The 16972-nt window shown below is 32.4% G+C and overlaps 6 protein-coding genes, 1 long non-coding RNA gene and 1 other non-coding gene across 8 annotated transcripts; 2 read left to right on the forward strand and 6 right to left on the reverse strand.

Annotated features, from left to right (window-relative positions):
- Positions 1 to 750: 750 nt before the first annotated feature.
- Positions 751 to 3071, reverse strand: LOC104648031 (uncharacterized). The gene is made up of 2 exons (XR_742040.4): positions 1204 to 3071; positions 751 to 1111 (listed from the first exon to the last, which is right to left on the reverse strand). It is a non-coding gene; the product is annotated as an uncharacterized lncRNA (long non-coding RNA).
- A 758-nt stretch (positions 3072 to 3829) lies between these two features.
- Positions 3830 to 4384, reverse strand: LOC138349412 (uncharacterized). Its single transcript, XM_069299752.1, has one exon. The coding sequence runs from the start codon at positions 4382 to 4384 to the stop codon at positions 3830 to 3832; it is 555 nt and encodes a 184-aa protein (XP_069155853.1).
- Positions 4385 to 4914: 530 nt separating this feature from the next.
- On the reverse strand, positions 4915 to 6729 carry LOC101244004 (purple acid phosphatase 17-like). Its single transcript, XM_004241417.5, has 7 exons — positions 6411 to 6729; positions 6170 to 6326; positions 5956 to 6063; positions 5755 to 5882; positions 5537 to 5665; positions 5392 to 5459; positions 4915 to 5310 (listed from the first exon to the last, which is right to left on the reverse strand). The coding sequence occupies exons 1-7, from the start codon at positions 6603 to 6605 to the stop codon at positions 5094 to 5096; spliced, it is 1002 nt and encodes a 333-aa protein (XP_004241465.1). The 5' UTR covers positions 6606 to 6729; the 3' UTR covers positions 4915 to 5093.
- Positions 6730 to 8391: 1662 nt separating this feature from the next.
- LOC104648101 (uncharacterized) lies at positions 8392 to 9513 on the forward strand. Its single transcript, XM_010324666.1, has one exon. It carries the CDS (start codon positions 8392 to 8394, stop codon positions 9511 to 9513), a length of 1122 nt encoding a protein of 373 aa, XP_010322968.1.
- A 123-nt stretch (positions 9514 to 9636) lies between these two features.
- LOC101243717 (uncharacterized) lies at positions 9637 to 12072 on the reverse strand. Its single transcript, NM_001310475.1, has 4 exons — positions 11860 to 12072; positions 11690 to 11772; positions 10026 to 10081; positions 9637 to 9920 (listed from the first exon to the last, which is right to left on the reverse strand). The coding sequence occupies exons 1-4, from the start codon at positions 12029 to 12031 to the stop codon at positions 9842 to 9844; spliced, it is 390 nt and encodes a 129-aa protein (NP_001297404.1). The 5' UTR covers positions 12032 to 12072; the 3' UTR covers positions 9637 to 9841.
- A 1156-nt stretch (positions 12073 to 13228) lies between these two features.
- On the reverse strand, positions 13229 to 13757 carry LOC138349413 (protein AGENET DOMAIN (AGD)-CONTAINING P1-like). Its single transcript, XM_069299753.1, has 2 exons — positions 13626 to 13757; positions 13229 to 13519 (listed from the first exon to the last, which is right to left on the reverse strand). The coding sequence occupies exons 1-2, from the start codon at positions 13755 to 13757 to the stop codon at positions 13229 to 13231; spliced, it is 423 nt and encodes a 140-aa protein (XP_069155854.1).
- Positions 13758 to 14174: 417 nt separating this feature from the next.
- LOC112941740 (small nucleolar RNA U3) lies at positions 14175 to 14390 on the forward strand. Its single transcript, XR_003247313.1, has one exon. It is a non-coding gene; the product is annotated as a small nucleolar RNA U3 (small nucleolar RNA).
- Positions 14391 to 15271: 881 nt separating this feature from the next.
- Positions 15272 to 15796, reverse strand: LOC101249095 (protein AGENET DOMAIN (AGD)-CONTAINING P1-like). Its single transcript, XM_004242096.5, has one exon. It carries the CDS (start codon positions 15794 to 15796, stop codon positions 15272 to 15274), a length of 525 nt encoding a protein of 174 aa, XP_004242144.1.
- Positions 15797 to 16972: the final 1176 nt, after the last annotated feature.

The following is a 16972-nucleotide window of genomic DNA, read 5'->3' on the forward strand; positions in this document are numbered from 1 at the left end:
TTTTTTTATTGATAATTTTAGAAAAAAATACATAAATATCCCCTCAACCTATGCTCAAAATGCCAAAAACACACTTATACTATACTAAGGTTCTATTACCCCCGAATTTATTTTATAAGTAATTTTCTATTTTTTTCGGCTATGTGACACTAAGCTTGAAAAAAAAAGTCAATCAGCATTGGACCCACAAAATAGTATCACCTAGGCTAAAAAGAATGGAAAATTACTAATAAAATAACTTCAGGGCGTAATAAGACTTTATTATAGTATAAGTGTGTCTCTGACATTTCGAGCATAGGTTGAGGGATACTTATACATTATCCCATAACTTTATAATTGGTTAGTACAAATATTTATTGATAATAAAACTCATATATTTCATTGATTTTATATCTTTCTTTATAAAATATTTATTTTAATTTCTTTTCACTTTAATTTTTAAATTAACTTATTATCTTTTCTCTTTTAATTAAACAAATTATGTATATTTTTAAAAAAACAATTTAAAAGTATCCTTTATTTTATGTATTAATATTTTGTGTTCTATTTGATTTTCTTCACTTATTTTTATATCCTTTCAAAATTAACTTATTTTAAATACAAGACATCCGAAACAAAATTAAAACAGAAGACAAAGAAAATAAACTCAATAGAAAAATAAAGGGAAAAAGGATAAATATATTTCCTAACTGTCGTAAATCGTATGCAGATACGCTCCGTCATAATTTAGGAATATTGATGTTCCTACCGTTCCAAAACTAGAATATATATACCAAAAAATATAACAGTGATATCTATTTTAATAACAAACTAAACATACATAGCAAGAACTCTTCACTTCCATCGAAGTGGAGCTTACCTAATAAGCAAAAGCATCCAAGAAACCAAGAACTGTTCCACAAAAGACAAGATTTTGAACTTAATATAAAAGTAGATAATTCCACTTCATCATAGACAGATAAACCAAGCAAAAGACACCATCTAGAACAACATAGGAAAAGTAGAGCAAAATATTGCAGAACAAACAGGAGAATTATTCATTTATGTTGTCCATGAAAACACTGGTCAACACACTCTTGGACTGCAGAGAAGTCTTCAACAGCTTCAAAGCCTGAACAACAAGCAAATAATATAAGATGTTGTCTCTGATATTTGCAACAAAAAATGTAACAAAATAGTTGTTGGAACACAAAGTTTGTATACCTCATCCATTCCCAAAGTAACAACTTTCTCTTTAAGAACCCCAACATCCTTAATACTGAATTGGTTGAGCAAAGTAATACTTGATGTTTCACTTAAAAAAATACTACTGTTTATGTTTAATGGGAGAAATGAGAAAAAATTGACTAGGTTTCGAAAAATCAATTAATCTTATTGTTTAAGAAAAACCGACCTTCAAAATTGGAGTCGCCACTTGATTTTTGATAAAATCAAGAAAAACTTCAAAAGATTTAAAAAACAGATTAAAAATCAATTGAAAAGGGTTCGAACTTCAATGTACATCTCGAGAAGGTGTTAGGCCCTCGGGATGCCCGCTAACTTGCGGTTGACCGGCGATTTGACTAAATGACTTTTAAAATAAAAATTTTTAACTAAGTAAAAGAGAAAATTCATTTTGATATTTTGTATTTCATTCTTTTTACTTTTTTTTTTCTAAAGGGAAATGTTTAGAGGAATTAATTTAAGGAAAACTAAATGGTGATAAAAGTGAATAAAATAGTAAAATTTAAAATAATGAAAAATGGCTACTCTTTAGGAGATTATTAAAATTCTACCAAAACACTAATTAATTCAAACAAATAATAAATAAAGAGAGAAAAATATTTGAACTTGGGTTTGATTGCCCAAATCCATCCAATTGGGCTTTGGCCCACCTGTCATAATCTATTTACTTAGATTTGGGCCTTTTTTTTAAAAAAAAAACCTGTAAAAACAAATGGTTATTGGGCCTGTTGATAAAAGGGAACTGAAGGGCCTTAGCCCAATTTCCTGAAAAAGGAGATATAAAGTATACAAAAGATGTATACTGTTGTATACGGTGTATATCAGCATCCATTTTGGACCTTTTGAGCCCTGCATTTATTTATATACGCATTTTCAGCTATTTCCCCTATATTTCGCATATCGTCTCTGCATATTTGTACCTGTATCATTTTTTAAACCTGTTTAACAATTATATATCGTCGCCCGATAATGTATACTAATGTATACGGGCTGCACCCTGCGTCCGTATTAATTGCCTAATCCCGAATTTTAGTTAAAACAAGCATCCGTGTACGTTCCCCTGCCAATCATATTTTTTGAGCATATATATAGTATATCATCTCTGTATATCTGTGTATACAGGCTGTATATAAGCCTGTTTTTCAACTTTCGGAAGTTGAAAACTCCTTTCCAGAAACGCAATTTTCCTGTCATCAATTCAGATTTTGAATTTGGGCCTCCTGTGGATTTTTGACCTGTATCACAGTGTATATATTGTGTATAAACCAGATACACAACTTCAAAACAAAAATCGCAGCCAAATGCCTGCAATCCGCTACTTCCAGCAGCTCTCCAATGGTTTTGCTTTCGACCTGTACATCCTTTCAGGGGGTTGGCTGACTCGGGAAAAGTGTTTTGAGCCTTTATGGCTCAACGAGGAATGCAAGAATGGAATCCAAAATGGACTCGAATCGATGTCACACAAGAAAACAAAACAAAAAAAAAATAGTTAGCAAGGTGGAATGACAACATCTAAAAAGAAAAAAAAAAAAAGGATTTCACCTTCTTCGGGGCAGCGAGTTAGAGACGAAACGAGCAAAGGGATGACCTTCCACTACACAACTTCGAATTCAAATGATAATCAAAAACCTCACAATCCTTCTGTTTTTAATTCAACTTCAATAGATATATAGGTGTGCTTAAACTATTGTAAAATCTTCCTATGAATAAACTCTTTCAATAATTCTTTTCTTTTCTATCACAAGATGTAAAAAAAAAATTCTCTCCAAAAACCATCCCTTTCTTTTTTTTCTTCTCTTTTTCTTTCTCCCTCTTTTCTTCTTTCTCTCCACCAACCCCTAACAATAAAGAAGATGAGGATTATTTATAAGCCAAATTATGGCAAAAAGAGGGGGAAATTTGTTAGAATTTGAATTTTGAATTTTGAATTTTGAAAGGTTGGAGGGAAAGGGAAAAAGGGAATTGGGTTGGAAATTAATTAAAACGAAATGGGCCATGTAATTGGGCCCGGGTGTCTGAAAATAAAGTGGGCCTGGAAGGGAATGAGGTGGGTTGGAAATTTATTAGGCTTGGGGTTTGGGAGAAGTGTTGGGTTGCTGAAGTGGGCTGGGAGAAGAAGAAATACAAATGGGCCTGGAAATTAAAGGGAGTGTGTAAATGGCCCAAAACTAAGATCTTTTGGTGGATTTAAAGAATGGGTTAAATTTGATAAATAGCCAAATTGAGTTAAGATAATAAATTCGGCTAAACCTTAAATAAAACGAATTTGTATTAATTAATCAACGAGCTTCTTTAATTTAGTAATATAATAAATTATAAAATAGTGGTTCAAAATATAACCATAATTTAAACTATATTAGCTAAATAGAATACTTACTAAAATTAAAATATTTTTGAGATGGTTTTTTTTTTGAATAATCATAAAATATACTAATTATATACATAATTATGTAATATATATATATTATTCAAAAGTTATAAGAAATGACAAAACTATTCAAAATAACACAAACTTTATTTTTTTTCTTAAAAATTTATAAAACTAATTATTTTAAATTGCTTGGAAAATTTAAGAAGCACATGAATTAATTTCTATCGGAGATGGTCAAAATTGGGTGTCAACACTTGAAATAGTAGACATAGGCTTCACAACCAAGTCATCCAACACCATGTAAGTAACAACCCCCTTTACTAATCCCTTATCGGATGCTGCCACATTTTCTACCGGGGGCGCAACGTAGGTCATATTTGTATTCATAGTATGAGCACATACTGGAAATGGACCACTTGGACTAGGGCAATGTGATCGTGGATCATCGGTTACATGATCATAGTGGTTAGAGCACCTATTAAACTGTTTTTGAACAGGGGAGTTGTTGATCAATAACAGAGGTACTGATGCTGCTGATTTTGGTTTTAAAAGAGTGTCCTTTTTCTGATTTGGTTGAATGTATATATTGTCAAGATTCTGAAGGCTATCATACAAGTTCCCTAAGCATCCAACCATTCCTTCAGTAGTGAGAAGCCTAATGACACTGCCTATTGGCAATGCCAAAATGTGAAATAGGAAATCAATACATTCCTTCCCAGCCTCAGCAAACATTACTTTTTTGCTTTTGCTGTCTATCAATAGCTTCATTGTAACCTTAGACGCTGTCATATTTGTGAAGCAACAGCAGCAAAAAATTAATTTAGAACTGCTTGCAAGAAATAAACAAACAGATGTGAGCTATATATATATCTAGAGAGCAATAGTATCTCAAAGAACATTGGAAATTACAGAAAGCATGCAATATATATTTATTGTGGATTAATTTTCCAACAAGGGAATTGATAACGAATGATACATATTGATTGGCCAGATTAATCTCTCTTCTCGTTTTTTTATACCCTACTTACTTGTCCACTTTTAGATTAGCACACCTATTAAGAAAACAATAATTGATACAACGAGTTTACCCCTAATAATTATGAAGTAGATGAATTAAAAACTAAAGATTTTTAAAAAGTTGTTCCTTTTTCAAAGTTATTAATAGGTGTGCTAATTAGAGATGGAAAAATAGACAAGTAATTAAGGACAGAGGAGAGGTATTGTAAAAATCTTTTACACTGATAGTGTGTACTCATTTGTGTATTAGATTATACCAGATTGCAGATTTGCAATGTAGGTTTCAAAATACTAATCAAACATGAGCAAAACTGTCATATGTTATTCCATCTAAATTCTAATACATTGAACCCAAACGAACCCTAAATGTGTGAGATTTACTTCCTTTCACAATCCAATCTCAACAACAAAAAACAAAGAATCCAATTTCTTTTCTACATCTAACTTAGTATCTACAACCAAAAAAGATTCTTTTTTTTTTTTACATAGCAGAGTGAAGAAGATTCTTGGACCTACTCCACCTATGTCTAATTCTACCAAAAACATCATAATATTTGATCTCAGCCTCTGTCGGTGTCAACTCAACAGACATGAAACCTTGTCCATCATGGAAAAAATGCACATCATCTCTATTTATTCCTTTAATATCTCCTCTCCATGCCTTTGAACCTGCTCCACTTACTAAAAATTGCAACGGGCTACAAACATCAAACACAAAAATCAACATCATGTTTGCTAAAATTAAAGTCATTTTGCAACATTTTGAAGTCTAGTTTCACCTTTCAGTGTCGCTAATATGTTCAAGACAGTGGTCATGTCCGTTCATGTAAAAATCAACATCGTACTTCTGTAAGGCAAATCAATAACGTTATAAGCACATTTCAAGTCAAAAGGAATGTGAATGAAACAGAGAAAAAAGTTTACCCTAAGAATAGGAAGAAAACGATCCACAAGTATCTGAGTGTCACCGTGATGTCCTGCACTTCTAATGGCATGGTGACCTAGTACAATCTTCCATGTTGCTGTCGATTCACTCAAGGCCTTTTCGAGTTCCTATTAAAAAAAATAATAGATCATTTGAAATTAAAATGTACGATAAATGATTTTTAGACAAATATTGATGAAGTCTACATTGAACTTACTTTTACTACGCTAGCCATGTATGCATGTCTAGGGAGCACACCACGCCAATCGTAGATGTGATCCTTAGGAGTTGTGAAATATTTCTCCTCAAATGGAGTTGTATCCACCATGAATATTTCAGCAATTTCTTCAAACAATCAAAATCAGAACGACGAATATATAAAATTGATTAAATTATTTAACAAGAGATCAATTTGTACCTGCGTTAACTACAAAAGACCTTAAACAAATCCATCTGCTATCAATTTTCCTAAGGTAAGGACTGAGTTGTGCTTCTACGTTTCCTCTGTAATCGTGGTTGCCTAATACTGCGCAAAAACAAAAGTTATAATTAGAACTGTCAATATAGGCTAGACCAATCTATAATTACAGCTCTAGTAAAAAATAAAATTGTACTTATTTTGAGAAACGTACCGCTGTACCATTGTTTTTGTAAGCTCTTTGCTGTGTATATGTTAGTAAATGACTCTACGAAATTTGTATCATTTACTCCTGTTAAACCATTATCATAGAAATTGTCACCCGTTGATAATACAAAATCAATGTCTAACTTCTCTCCGACTCTTTCCATCTGTATATAAGTTTTTAAATGAGTTAATCACACGATTCATTAATAAAATTGACGAAAGACGAATAAAAGAGAAATGGTATTTACGTGGCGAGCTACGTGAGATTGATTATAAGTACCCCTTCGTCCCCAGTCACCAATAACCAAGAAATTAAGAGTACCATCACCTTTAGTAGGGTGATTAAATTTCTTAAGCCTAGTAGATGCACTTGCACTAGAGATAACAAAAACAATGGCTACCAAAAAGCACAGAACCATGGAATTTTTGGAAAATTTAGCCATGGTTCTGTATTAGGATTTGACAACAAAGGAAATTGAGAAAGAAGCACAAATTGTTATACTTCAGTCCCAACCTCCTTTTTTTTTTTTGATTTTTTTTCTCTTTTTGGTATTTGAATATACTAAGTAAATGTAATTTGACGAATATAAATTTAATGAATGAAGTATTTATAGGAAGAAAATGGGAATCGAAGTGGGAGTATGAGTGGGAAAGCTCGAGAATAGGTATAAGCAATGGAATAGAATGAAATATTCTTGAAAACCTTATGTTTTGGCCGAATTTAGAGGTACGATAAGAATAGATTGAGATAAATCGAATCAAGAAAAGATGAATATTGATATTTTTATTTGTAATAATGAAAAAACTATTTTAACTCGACTGTAAAAATTCTCTCTTTAAAAAATTGAATATAAATCCTAATAAAACGATATGGTAAGATATATGAATTTGAAGGTAATTAGATATGAATTAAATGAAAACTTTATGTTTGATCGAATTAATTAGAGGTACATTACGTTACAATTAAATTTGAAATAGTAAAATTAATAAATGCATGTTTATATTTATATATAAATTATAATTGTTTTTATTAACATGCGAAGAAGTTAATAACTTAAGAAAATTGAAGCCATAAATATAATCTGCAGTCAACTATGCCAAAAATGTGACTGGACAATAATTTCCGTAATACACATTTAATATTTAAGAAACTAAATTTATTTAATTGATTGGATTGATTGTTTTAATACATTATTTTACCTCTGAGTGATCGTCAATAATCTAAGATTTTTTTTTCGTTAGTCATATTTAAGGGTGTACATTCGATTTTTTGGTTCATTTTATATTATTCGATTTAAACTTTTGATTTTTATTTTTGAAGAAGTGTAACCCAATCCAAATCAAATAAATTCGATTTGCTTTGTTTTTTCTCTTTTTTGTTTGAGTTTTTTCGATTTGGTTAATTGGTTATGTCAATAAGAAATATAACAATTATTTACAATTTAAATTTATATATATATATATATATATATATATATAAATTGACTTTCTTAAATATACTTTTAAATATAAATCACAAGTAAAACGTAAATCACAATACTTAAAAGTATATCAATTATAGATGATCAAATATAAGAAAATAAACTAAATTATAATAAAAATAACTAAAAAGGGACAAAATTGATTAACTTCAATTTAATATGTACAGTATATATATAATTTATATAATATAATTCGATTTTTTAAATTTTTCGATTTTTATTTTTCTAAAAATCGAGACCAAATCAAAAAATCAAACAAAGTAAATTATAAATGCAAAATAAATTCAAGAATTCAAAAATTCAATCCAAATTAAAATTCAATTTAATCAAAATAATGCACACCGCTCTCGTATATAAGGATCCAATATAATATGTTTGAAAAATAGAACTCAACATAAAAAATGCAAAATAAGTGATTGAGTTTCAATATTATTATTTTTTTAATTAAGAGCGTATTTGATACGAAAGGAAAATATTTTTAAAATTTTTCTATATTTAATTAATTGGTTAAAGACATGTTTTAATTGAATTATAGAGAGATAGAACATTCTACATCACTCTAGCGAAAGCTAAGATATTTTTGTGCCCTTCCAAAAATTCCTGAACCTTCTGGAAAATTCAGTTGAGTTTCTTTCTCAACCGCATAAATACCAGAAAGCTTCACAGCTTCTCTCATTGCATATACAACAAAAACTTCAGACTTCATTAGCGATCAATATATATCTCAACAAAGCGATCAAAGTTAACAATGGAGTATCCATTATACGGAAGCTATTGGCCCCAGTCAGCTCGCCCTGGCTATTCCTCAAACATGAGAGGAATTCCAGTGCAATCGATTCACCAGAAACCTGCCGGAATCAAGCAGGCCTCCAAGGTTGTTCAGATTCCGGTCCATTTCGTTAGTTCGGATCCCGAGCGGTCCGTTTTGGCCTCGGCGACAAAGAAACCTGAGCCGGATAGGTCCGGTTCAGCGTTGAAGATCCAGAAGGTATTCAGAGGCTTTTTGGTGAGAAAAAGCGTGAAGAAAATCAAGTTGATACGAAAAGAGGTGGAAGATGTTGAGCGGAAGCTTTTGTGTAGAGAAACGGCGGAGTTGATTTGTAGAGATGAAAGGGAAAGGTTGCGGGTGAATGAGACGCTGATGTCTCTGCTTTTCAAGTTGGACTCCATTCGTGGAGTTGATTCCGGTGTTAGGGAGTGCAGAAAGGCTGTGATTAGAAAGGCCATCTATTTGCAAGAGAAAGTCGACTGCATTGTTGCTGCTGCAAATCAAATTGCAGCTGAAGAGGAGAATCAATCCGATGAACTCTCTGAACCAGTCAATCAGACCGGAGACATCCCCAATTCAACAGGAAAACAGGATGAAGATGGAAAATTGACAAATCAGAATGAACTTTGTCATCTGTCAGAGCAGAGTGTGGATGTAGAAACTCAAGCAGCATCAAATGATGAGAAAACACCCATAGAGGGTGAACACGATGTAGCACCGCTGAATGAGAAGCGTGGAGGATTGCAGGAGGTGAAGCAGGAAACGGACTGTCCAATGCTCGAATGTGTGGAGGAAAGTGTGGAGAGAGGTGAAGTTGGGGATTTGATCGAAGTAGTTGAGGATGTGAATGAGAATGAGAATGAGAATGAAACAAGGTCACACAAGTTTGAAGGGGGAGAAGAGAGTAGAAGAAACCGAGAGTTGTTGGAGAAAATGGTGGAGAAGAATGAGAATATGATGAGAATGATGACTGAACTGTGCCACAAAAATGAACTACAAACACGAATGCTGAATTCGCTGGCACAGAGAGTGGATCAATTAGAGAAAACTTTCTTATGTGATAGGTTGAAGACAAAGAAGAAGAAGAGGCACACTGCTTGATTCTTTCTGTAGCAAAAATGTCATAGTAGATTTTTTTTTTTTGGTGTTTCTGGGCCTGTTTCTTGTGGCTTTTATATTTCACCCTGTGATATTGGAATGTACTGATTGGTAAACAAAGATTTTGGAAAGTGAATTATAAAGAAATTTCCATATATTGTTAAGACTTTCTTCTCTTTCGCAAACTCTTTTCAATATGTAGTAGTAAAAGATTCATAATGATGGCTTGTAAAGCAAACACAAGACTCATAATATGTTAACATTGCATGGTGTAGATGTTACTTCAGCTACAAGTAGCCTTGAATAATATGATTGGTGCATAGATAGACAGCTACTGGTCTTTGTATCTCTTTTCTACTTCTTCAATGCTCTGTATCTCCTTGTAGTACTTGCAAACACGATAGATACACCTTTACACACATAAAAGAGCACATTGTTAATGCATTAAATTATAAAAGAGAGACATTTCGAAAGTAAAATTACATATAAGGGACACAATGATTCTGTTGATGTACCAGTAGAGAAGGCATGCCGCTAAACATAGGATCACATTTCTTTGAGCCTTGTAGATCTGCGTAACATGAGAGGAGACACAAACAGAAGCGAAAAGGAAGTCATAAGCTAGATACATAACATCAATGTGCTTCTATGTCTGTGCAAGAACAAAGGGAAAAAAAACAGAGAACAAGTGGAATCGATGCATCACACAGCACATTTCCCCAATTATCCGGAAAATGCAAGGGTATATAGCTCAGGAATTCAGTATTCAGCATTTACCAACTTTAATATTTTGTACTCTACAACTAGACTGACGTTTGCAGATCAAGGCGATTCTACATATCACAGGATATGAACTTAATCTGGGGACTGTCCCTTCAGGGACATCCGGTAAAAACTTAATATTAGGACCATTTCTTATTTACAGTACGTTTAACATATCACACAAATTTGATCCATGGACACAAAAGAAGAGGGTTGATCCACTTGTCCAATAGCAGCCATTAATTGATCTCAGTCTCACCATAATGCCACCACTGAGGTACTTGAATAAAAACAAGAGGTCCTGCAACTGAAATGCTCTATTTTCCCCACTTTAATAATGTTAAAGAAGTAAACATGTTTGTGCAGTAGTCTTCATCGAACATGCTAGATGATGCGTTAGAACAAAATACAGAAGACTTGCAAAATGGTGCAGTCGCTTTAGAACAGTAGCCAGCCACACCTTTCTGAAAACACAGAACTAGACTAGTAACAGTTGTTCCTTCAGCTGCTTCATTTCTGAAGTGGTACCGAAATTTCAACCAAACAATCAAGAAATTGAGTTGAAGGTTTCCTTCAGCTTGATGCATTGGTATTAGGCTATATAAATTGATGAAAAACTAAGCACTTCCCCTAAATGAAAATAAGTTATGATCACTACCTTCATTCCTTGATTTGTTAGGAACTTATCTTACTTTCTGTTTATTTTACCTATTTGTGGTTCCCTTAAACTACGGAAAACTTCCCTTTCCTAATAGACCTGATATCTTATATATGTCCGACTATCACCAGTTCATCACTAGATAAGTTCATGGCCAGACTACAAAAAAACACTTCTGGTTTTGCCCTTTTTCTAGCACCAGCATCGAACTTGCCTCTAAGTGAAAAATATATACAACTGCATTACCCTTAGTGCATCACCAACTAGAACACAAAAAATAAGACTTATTCTAACGAATGACTATTGCTAAACTCACACAGCCAAGAAGTAGTAATATATACTTAAAGTCGAACTTCTTAAACTGCAAATGATTTACTTGAAAATCCAAAATCTTTTCTAATTCTAACGAATGACAATCAAATATCACGCATATGCAACCTAAGTATCATGCTTTATTAGCCATTTTGCACACAGGTGTATAACAATTTAGTTATATCTCAATCCTAAACTTGCAGTCTTCAGTAAATCAAACACCTAAACAACTCAAACTGAACTCCACATCTAGGTACAAGCAACACAGGGTTATCAAGCAAATCTTGTCTCCATGAAAATTGTAGAAACTAATTGGTTATCAATCACAGAATTCAGTTGAAATGGCACTGTAGGACCAATTTTCCTTTTCAACACAATTTAAACTCACTCAGTAAAAATTACTATAAATAAAATCGTTCCCGAAAAAGGGGGAAAAGAAAAATTTACCGATTTCTCATAGCGGTCCCTCTCGGAAGCTGTGCAAATCTCACCCGTACACATCAATCGATGCTCATTTTTCCAATAAATATCTAAGAGAAGAAGAACAAAAACAAAAATTAAGTCTCAATATCACATAATTATAAGAAATAAGGAAGTAGCAAACAGAAATGAAGTACCGAGGAGCTGAAAAACAGAGAAAGGGACGACGAAAAGAGAGGGTTGAAGGGCAAGTGAAATTAGTGAAACAAAACGAGATTTGAGAGGTTTAGGAGATGGCAATGTTAGCAGAATAGCTATTGCTGCCTCTGCTGCCACCACGTACGTCAATATCATCCATTGCAACGCCATTTTTGCTCTTTTTTGGTGTAATTTTTTCTTTTCTTCTTCGTATTGACAAAGTCGAACAAGGTTCTTTTCTTCTCATCTACTCCGAAATGACCAAATTCTCCTTCTTTTCTTTTTTTCTTTTTGGTCCTTGCATTGACTGCATTTTTTTTTTTGTGTATTGTGTATACTGTATTTTATGATATAAAATTTAAGTCCTATACTGCTCCTCAAAATTTTCCGCATAATTCACTTAGACATTTTAATTGAGATTTGTATCTATTGAACACTTAAATTGTTCAAAATATATACCTATTAGACATAAAATGTCGATATGACAAAAAATGTGTATTGCACATCCATGAAGCGCGTGAAAAGACTTAAAATAGTGTCTATTTTATTTTATTTTATATTTTTTCTTCTTTTATTGACAATTGACATTATAATTAACTTAAAAAATATTTTCTTCTTTATTTACACTTTTTTCAAAAAAAAAAACACTCCAATCCCTATTTATCATCTTCTTCATAATTTAGTTACAAAACTTTCTTCATTTTAGCTCTAACAGTTTTTTGTTCTTTTTTTATATACAAAAAAATTATATCTTCCAAATATGAAGATAAATGAAAATCAACTATAAAGATTCAGATTTGAAAGAAAGTCTTCGTATGATTTATTTCAAATCTTATAAAAACAAGGATCAAGTATGAAGAAGATGAACAAAGATAAATGATTTTTACGTATAAAAATAGTTGACCGATATTTATTGATCATAATTTTCGAACAAAGATTTTTACTCAAATTCATATGTGGTCATTAAATTTATCAAAAATGATATAAAAATTTTGAAAAAAATAATTTTGGAGCTATCAATTTCATTTTGTCGTCGATGTAGAGTTGAATAACCACCAACAAACTTTTCTTTCTTCTTCACTCTTAGTATGAAAAAAAAATTAATGTTGAAGTTATTTGAAAAGAATAAGATTTTGTAAATTTGAGAAAGAATGTGTTTTGGGGAAGAAGGTGAAGATGAAAGGGGGTTAGGCTGGAGTGGGGTAAGATGGGATAGAATAGGTTGACATTTTTATTTTTTAAAAATTAGATATTAAATGTGTGTTTTTTTCATAATTTTTGAGCCCAATGCCAAATGTTATTTTTAATTATTTATTGTGTCACATCACCGCAAGTGTATCACACACTCTTCGCATTTTTTATTGATTATCAAAAAATGTATAATAAACGATTATTATATAAGTAAAAGTGTTCCATTGGAAGAAATATCCATTTGCCATTAGACCATTCTTGATGAAATCTCAGTACATCGCGAGGATATGCAATGTTATCTGCAGTTGTAGGGAAGTAGACATAGTACTCTTCTCCAATTTTCCCACTGATAAATCCAAACCACCATCCATCGTTGGCAAACACATCAACCATATCATACAGACGGAATCCGCTTTCTGATAGGGAACAGGGCGGATCAGTGCTGCACTGACCATCTCTTCCAGGGCGCTGATTCATCAACAGTCAACAGATTCTTATACTTGATTTTGTAATGGTAAGCGCCAACAGGAGAAAGAATAGCTGCATCATAGTAAGAACCTATGAAGCCATATACTTGACTTGCCACTTCAACTTCATCCCTCTTTTGGAATACTTTTGTTATCTCGAATGCTATTGATTTTATATACTCTGAGAGCATTGTGTGGCGTTCCTCTGAATTGATTTCTGTCACTTCGATTGGAGCCATTATTTTCAGACTCTACTGAAGATTGAATTGAATGAGAAACTATACAAGTGAATTTATAGGCAGAGAATTCTCGTTTCCTGGAATTGTTTTCCGATTTTTCTTTTGGTTTTCCTTTAAATAACTCGGAATAGGAAATTTCCAATTCTTTTTAATTTTTTCTTTCCTAATTATTTTGGAGTTCATGGCAACTGCTGCTATGGCGTTTTTCCTACTGGGTATTGGAACGGTTTTTACAAAATTAACTGTCCACACGTTTAAAAAAAATTAATGCATAATTATTATTTTTTCTATAACCATTCAAAAATTGAAATCTGACAAATTTTATTCAATGTGTCAGGGGCCAATAAATTGTTCCCACATCGGCAGTGCAACACATAAAATCCAGCTTTATGAGGCTTCATACAAGTAGCATATGTCACGACCTTACTTGAACAGGATCTGTTCTATAGGCTCGTACCATTGTATCCTTAAATTCTAAGGAGACAGGAATTCTAGTCTGGTTGATGAAGCATGGCCATGTGACCAGAGCGTGATTAATGCCTTCCATAGCTCCTCGAGCCGTGGATGCAGTTGATGATCGTTCTTAGACCTGATTTTCAGACCTAGGATGGTCTCGTGGCTGTCTGACAGACTCGACTTTATTTTTGCCAATGGATATCGTCAATTTGAAGCCCAACAGAGTTGGAGAAATCGTAATGATAGTATCGTGTTGGTCAAGGTCAGTATAGTCAGCAAGTATTTACTATTTAGCTGAGGTGAACCAAAAGGACATAATATGTATCTCAATAGGTCCAAGTATACAATTTTCAGCATCTACAAATGTTTAAGGGGCTAGTTATACTTTCTTATAACTAAATTCTTGAGCCATTAATCCTTTTTCCAAACTGCAGCAATTTTTTAGCTTTGTAACTCTTGTGATCATCTGAGTTCTTCAGACCTATATATACTTATATTATTTTTTCATGGGAAGATAAGAGATTTAGTTCTATATTAGAAGAATTTGTTAAATTATGACATACAGAGTTTTAAAATGGTGTCTTTGACATGTCTCAAACTTTCAAGAATTCTCTACAAGCTCTGTGATGAATAATTTTCCATTAGATTTTCAACTCAATTTCATTCTTCCCTTTTTTTGTTTCTTTTCCAGTTTCTGATTGCAGCTATATATTCAAGATTTCACATTAGACTGTATTCAAGAATATCTCAATCCTGTAGATATAAACCAGGATATGGGCATATCACCAATTTATTTATTATGACAGAAAAGTAATGCATCTTATTATACAGCACAATTCAACTAAAAAACAGAGTAACAAGTTCATATATTCTCGTTTCTCACTATACAGATTACAGCATATTGAAATCATAATCATCAATATAACAATTTGCAACTAAACTTGATGAATTGGGATAAAGAGACTGATCAATAAGCTAAGTCACATTCATATCAAATTACAGTAAATCAAGAATTTCTTGAAATCAAAAGATCAGTGCAAGTCAAAAATCCTTCACTGTCATGGAAGAAATATCCACTTGCCATTAGACCATTCTTGATGAATTCTCAACAGATGAGGAGGATATGCAATGTTATCTGCAGTTGTAGGGAAGTAGACATAGTACTCATCTCCAACTCTCGCACTGATAAATCCAAACCACCATCCATCGTTGTCAAATACATCAACCATATCGTATAGACGGAATCCGTTTTCTGGAATTTTTTCATGTTGATGAGGTGGAACAGGGCGGAGCTCGGTTGCAGAGAAAACATCCTCTAGTGGCTCAGATTCATCATCTGTCAACAGAGTCTTGTACTTGATTCTGTAGTAATCGTCGCCAGTGGAACAAATAATAGTTGCTGCGTAGTAAGAGCCTATGAAGCCCAATTCTTGACTTGCCACTTCAACTTCATCACCCTTTTCGTATTCTTTCGTTATCTGTTGTTTCTTGAATGCAATCGATTTGATTGACTCTGAGAGCATCGCCATTCTTGATTGATGGAGTTGCACTGAGTTCATTTCTGTCACATTGATTGAGGCCATTTTGCAGATTCAACTGATTGATTGTTTGATTCAATTCAATGAAAAAATTGACAAACTATGAGGATTTACTACTGAATTTAAAGGCAGAGAAAACTGTTTCCTGTTTTCTTTTGGTTTTTCCTGGAATGAGTTATTTCCTATTTTTATATTTGTTAAATTATTTTCTAACTTTCCTAATTTATTAGGTACTTGAGCTATTGCAAGGTATAAAAAATTGTGATGGAGCTATTTCATATCACTTAGCGTCGATCTACATTATCATTTTAGAGTGACTAGTAATTTTACGCTTATATTTTTAAAATATCATGAATTTGTGTCCATTTATGTTTGAATTCGAGCTACCTTAGAAAAACAAAAATGTAAAGAGTTTAATAATATAAAATACCACAATGCAAGGCTAGAAATTATATGTTTAGCATATGAAAATTCTTAATCAGCAATATAACAATATGCAACTAACTAAACATGAATTGCATTGGGTAAATTAATCAAGAATTTCATGAAATCAAGATCAGCATAAAATTGAAAATCCATCCTTGCCATTTCAGGTTTCCCAATCGTCATTAGACCATTCTTGATGAAATCGAAGGATATGCAATTTCCTGTCCAGTTGTAGGGAAATGGACATCGTAATTTTCTTCAATTATCCCACTTATAAATCCAAACCACCATCCATCATTGGAAAACACATTATTGAAAGTGAGGCTTTGCAAGTCAATTTATAGGCAGAGAATTATGTTACCTTTGGTGATTAATGGGCATTATTTTCCTATTTTCTTTTGTTTTTCATTTATGATAGTTTACACTTTTTAGTTTTATCAAACTCTCGTTCAACGAGTTTTAGCAAAAAGTCATTCAATGTAAATTAGTTTTATCAATTTAAAAAACGTCCAACTTATGAGTTTTAACAAAATATCGGTAAACTTTCTAGTTTTAAAAAAATCGTTCAACTTACTGGTTTTATATGATTATTTAAAATTTATTTATAGCAATGTCATTTTCTATGAAAAAATATTCATCCATTATAGAAAAATTACTACAATCTGAAAAACTAAAATATAAATATTTTTGCACCAATAAAAGAAAATATAACTTTAAAAAAAAAATAAGTAATGCCCGATGTGTACAACTCTAAAAATTAAAAGCCTTATAAATCTACGCCTTCAATTTGTGTCC

Source organism: Solanum lycopersicum, chromosome 6, assembly GCF_036512215.1.
Source record: "Solanum lycopersicum chromosome 6, SLM_r2.1".
Taxonomy (NCBI): Eukaryota; Viridiplantae; Streptophyta; class Magnoliopsida; order Solanales; family Solanaceae; genus Solanum; species Solanum lycopersicum.

Bases quoted from the DNA above. Each gene is read 5' to 3' on its own strand.
- LOC104648101 (XM_010324666.1), top strand. From the start codon at position 8,392: ATGGAGTATCCATTATACGGAAGCTATTGGCCCCAGTCAGCTCGCCCT.
- LOC101249095 (XM_004242096.5), bottom strand. From the start codon at position 15,796: ATGGCCTCAATCAATGTGACAGAAATGAACTCAGTGCAACTCCATCAA.
- LOC101243717 (NM_001310475.1), bottom strand. From the start codon at position 12,031: ATGGCGTTGCAATGGATGATATTGACGTACGTGGTGGCAGCAGAGGCA. The intron at 10,082-11,689 runs GTAAATTTTTCT...CATGTTACGCAG, and splicing joins GGGACCGCTATGAGAAATCG to ATCTACAAGGCTCAAAGAAA. The intron at 9,921-10,025 runs GTACATCAACAG...ATGTGTGTAAAG, and splicing joins GCGGCATGCCTTCTCTACTG to GTGTATCTATCGTGTTTGCA.
- LOC138349412 (XM_069299752.1), bottom strand. From the start codon at position 4,384: ATGACAGCGTCTAAGGTTACAATGAAGCTATTGATAGACAGCAAAAGC.
- LOC101244004 (XM_004241417.5), bottom strand. From the start codon at position 6,605: ATGGCTAAATTTTCCAAAAATTCCATGGTTCTGTGCTTTTTGGTAGCC. The intron at 6,064-6,169 runs GTACGTTTCTCA...GTTTTTGCGCAG, and splicing joins ACAAAAACAATGGTACAGCG to TATTAGGCAACCACGATTAC. The intron at 5,666-5,754 runs GTAAGTTCAATG...TTTTTTTAATAG, and splicing joins ACATGGCTAGCGTAGTAAAA to GAACTCGAAAAGGCCTTGAG.
- LOC138349413 (XM_069299753.1), bottom strand. From the start codon at position 13,757: ATGGCTCCAATCGAAGTGACAGAAATCAATTCAGAGGAACGCCACACA. The intron at 13,520-13,625 runs GTATATGGCTTC...TTGATGAATCAG, and splicing joins AAGTTGAAGTGGCAAGTCAA to CGCCCTGGAAGAGATGGTCA.